The 3,813-nt window shown below is 61.1% G+C and overlaps 1 protein-coding gene across 1 annotated transcript in view; it reads left to right on the top strand.

Moving 5' to 3' along the window:
* Positions 1-658: 658 nt before the first annotated feature.
* Positions 659-3,813, top strand: part of ABLIM3 (actin binding LIM protein family member 3) — a 37,838-nt gene continuing 34,683 nt past the window's right edge. The window contains exon 1 of the mRNA XM_017728057.1: positions 659-692. Within this exon, the coding sequence (XP_017583546.1) occupies positions 674-692 (19 nt within the window). The 5' untranslated portion in view covers positions 659-673. The remainder of the gene's footprint in view (positions 693-3,813) is intronic.

The raw sequence follows: 3,813 nt of genomic DNA on the forward strand, positions 1-3,813 counted from the left end.
GCAGGAGCCACAGCCCCTCCATGGCCCAGAGCTGCCTCCCTCCAAAAGAAGGGGGTTCCTTACCCTGGCCATGCAGCAGGGCTGGCTCAGGGCTGGTCTGGCAGCTGCTGCTGCCCTGCCTGTCTCCTCTGCACTGAATCCCCGAGGGCTTTTTCCTAAAAGAAGGAATCAAATCCCCTCTGGCTGTGCTGGCCGGGGTTGGGGCGATGAGTGGCTCTCTCAGGCTGGTGTGGCTGCAAGCTCTGTGCCATCCGGGATGCCCGTGGTGACCACAGGAGCAAGCAGGTCCCTGGGCTCACAGCAAGGACCCACAGCAGGTCCCCATGGTGAACCAGAGAGTGGTCAGGTGCTGAGACCAGCAATGGGAAGGTTCTCCTTGAAGCCAAACCCAAAGAAACGAGGGCTGGGGCGGGCAGAGGTCCCAGAGCCCCTCCAGGGTGGTGCAGACCCCGCTTCTCTCAGCACCAACCCGTGTGGGGCACACAGGGGTGAGCAGGCAGCTCTGCTCCGGGTTTCCCCTCTCTCTGCTCCCCTGGCAGCAGCCCTGGGTGTGATGGAGCACGGCCGGTCCCCGCGGACCCTCCTTCCCTGCGCTGTGTGTGTGTCCGGCGTGTCCCTCCCTCCGTCCCCATCCCCCGCTGGCACCTCCCGCGCCAGCTCCGCTGCTCAGAGGATGGAGAAGGTGGAGCAAGGTAAGATGAGCCCGCTCTCAGCTCCTATAAATAACAGCGCCAGCCCAGCATCGGCTGAGGGGGGTGGGGGGGGACCGGCTCCGTCCGTCCGAGGCGCAGCCGGGCTGGGCGAGCAGCGCTGCCGTGGGGCCAGCGCTCGGCTCCTGCGCAGCCTGAGCGCCGCTGTGCCCGCACCCCCGTGGCAGTGGCAGGAGGGCATCCTTCCCCCGCGGTGGGCCAGCCTGCTTCTGGCTCTTGCCAGGCTGTGCCGGGGCGCAGGTGGCGTGGGTGGGGGGTCTTTGGGGTGTGGGCTGGGTTTGTGGCCAGATTTCGGGACAGAAGGGGATGGCAGCTATTCCACAGGGAATAAGCAGATTTAGGAGGGGCAAGAGGGGCTTGTGGGGTTGATGTAGTGCCTGTGGGGATCAGGAAGACCTGGGTCCTGTCTGTTTGTCCAGGCTGTGCCTTGGGGGTCGGTTTTGCTGGCATTTCCCCAACCTTTTGCCCACGAACCAAGCAGCAGAGCAGCTTCCAGGTGCGTGGGCACACAGGGAGAGCCAAGGCAAGGAAGCCATCCTTCAGCTGGTGGCAGCTGCTGCTCCATCGAGCACGAAGCTGGATGATCCCAGCTTGGAGCCTTTGATCAGGGAGCAAAACCATCCCTTCATCCACCCCCAGATGTGATTTGAGAGAACTTGCACTGGTGTCCAACCATCTGGCCCAGCTGCCCCACCAGGGGAGGAGTGGGCTGGATCTGATCCTTCCCCTCTGGAAAAGGAGGCGCCTGGATGAGCTGGCCAGGGAGAGCTGAGGCAGTGAGTGTGGATGTTCTCCCCTCCCCTGCTTTTGAAAAAAAAAGGAAAAGTCACTGCCTGCACGGTGAGTTATGTGGTGATGACTCCTTCTGATGGGCTACATATAAAATCCCTCGCCTCCCTGAGGATGCTCCCCGTTGAAAGCTTTTATGGCATCTTAAAAATAGCCACAGAGGGGGAGAGAATGAGAAGATGGATAGGTAGGTGGATCCCTAATAAGGAGAGAAGAGGAAACAGCTCGAGAGGGAATGGAAAGACTTTGGTGAACGGCATGTGAGTGATTGCTGAGGGAGGGGGTGGTGTGGCCATACCGAGCCGCTGAGCTGCGTGCCCAGCGGGAGCAGGAAACCCTATAAAAAGCCTGCCTGGGAGATCTGTGCCTTGCACGTGCTGGGGTGAGCATCAGCCCGGGCTGTGTCTCCTGCAGGCGCTCGCTGCATTCTACAAGTACCCGTTAAAAATAATCCTCAGCTCTCGGCCCGGCTGCAGCTGCTGCTCCTGCGTGATCCCCAAACAGCTCATCCCTGCTCCTTCCCTGCCCGCAGCCTCAGGCTGGAGCTGAGGGATGAGCTCGCTCCTGGATTTCCCTGAGCTGGTGGCCTTTCCCACCTGGGCTGTGCTCTGGGAAAGGTGCTGGGAGCTGCCTCTGCCCTGGCACCTTTGATTTGTAATGCCAGGGGTGAGATGTGGGGATGGTGGCACTGGGCTGGGGCTCCGTGAGGGCACAGCTGCCGGGGCCTGGCTGGAGCAGCATTCCCAGAGCCGCTGGCAGGGGTGCCCTGCAGGGGGACAGTCCTGCTCTGCCGTGTGGCATTGCCAGCACAGCGGCTCCAGGACCCGGGGAGGGGCTCCAGGCCCTTTGCTGTGCTTGCAGCAGTTCTCCCCATCACTCAGGGAAGATTTTCCAGTGTCTCCAAGAAATGCTAATTGCTTTGGCTTCTCTTGGTACAGCACAGCCACTGGGCACAAAGGGCTCTTAGTCAGCTGAGAGATCTGCCAGATCCTCCCTCTGGATCCCCTGGAGAGCTGGTGGAGTCTGCCGTGACCACTGCTGAGCCCCACATCCCCGGGTCCCATCTTCTCCCCAAGCTGGCCCGGACCTGTGGTCCCGACATCCAGTGGCACGAGGCACTGTGACCTCTCTTTGGGATGTGAAACCCCCCAAACTCAGCCCCCGGCAGGCACAGCGTGGAGTCAGTGCTCCCCTTGCGCTGCAGGAAGGGTGGCTGGAGGGATAGGGAGTTTCCCATCCTGGGAATGTGGCAGGAGCCATCAGTGGTGCTCTGTCTGTCCTCCCAAGCCCCTGGGGTGCCACTGCCCACCCCAGCTCTGCCCCTGGCAGGAAAAGCCCTGTGCAGGTGGCTTTGTTTGGTGCAGGCAGCTGGGAAACATTCCTTGGCTTTGCCCCTGCTCGAACTGCAGGGAAAGAACGCTGCTAACAAGGCTCCTCTGTCACAGCCGCCAGCCTGTCACATCCAGGCCATCTCCCTCTTGCTTTCTCGTCTTTTTTATCTTTTTTTTTTCCCTCCCTCAGCTAGACAGGAACCCAGGGAAGCAGAGGCTGTGGGGGTTGGCACTGCCCAACTCTGGGGAATAGTGAGGCTGGAGAGATCCTGCCTGATCCTTGTGGGCGGCTCTGAGCTGGCAGCACTGTCCTGGCTGGAGAGTGTCCATCCCCCTCCCCACCTGGAGTGCTGCATCCTGCTCTGGGATCCCAGCACAGGAAAGGCTGGGAGAGCTGGGATTGTCCAGTCTGGAGAGGAGAAGCTTTGGGGTGACCTGATTGTGGCCTTCCAGGGTCTGAGGGGAGCCTGCAAGAAATGTGGAGAGAGACTGTTTACAAGGGATGGAGTGACAGGACAAGGGGCAATGGCTTCACACTGACAGAGCACAGTTTGATGGGATGTTGGGAAGGAATCCTGCCCTGTGAGGGTGGGCAGGCCCTGGCACAGGGTGCCCAGAGCAGCTGGGGCTGCCCCTGGATCCCTGGCAGTGCCCAAGGCCAGGCTGGACACTTGGGCTTGGAGCAGCGTGGGACAGTGGAAGGTGTCCCTGCCCATGGCAGGGGGTGGAACAAGATGAGTTTTAAGGTGTCTTTCAATGCCAACCATTCCATGATGCTACCTCTGGTCCCTGCTCCCACCTTGCCTGCCCTTGGCTGGGAGCATCCCGTGGGTGTCCAGAGGGAGCACTGGCCAGGAGAGGACTCAGGCAGCTGCCCCAGCCCTCTGTGCCTGCTTGGCTGCTCAGGTGGCAGCAAGGGTCCAGTTTGGGACACAGTTCTGTTCCCTGGCAGGCAGGTTTTGGCTCACTTAACCAAAAGCACA

This window comes from Corvus brachyrhynchos, unplaced genomic scaffold, assembly GCF_000691975.1.
Source record: "Corvus brachyrhynchos isolate BGI_N302 unplaced genomic scaffold, ASM69197v1 scaffold21, whole genome shotgun sequence".
NCBI lineage: Eukaryota > Metazoa > Chordata > Aves > Passeriformes > Corvidae > Corvus > Corvus brachyrhynchos.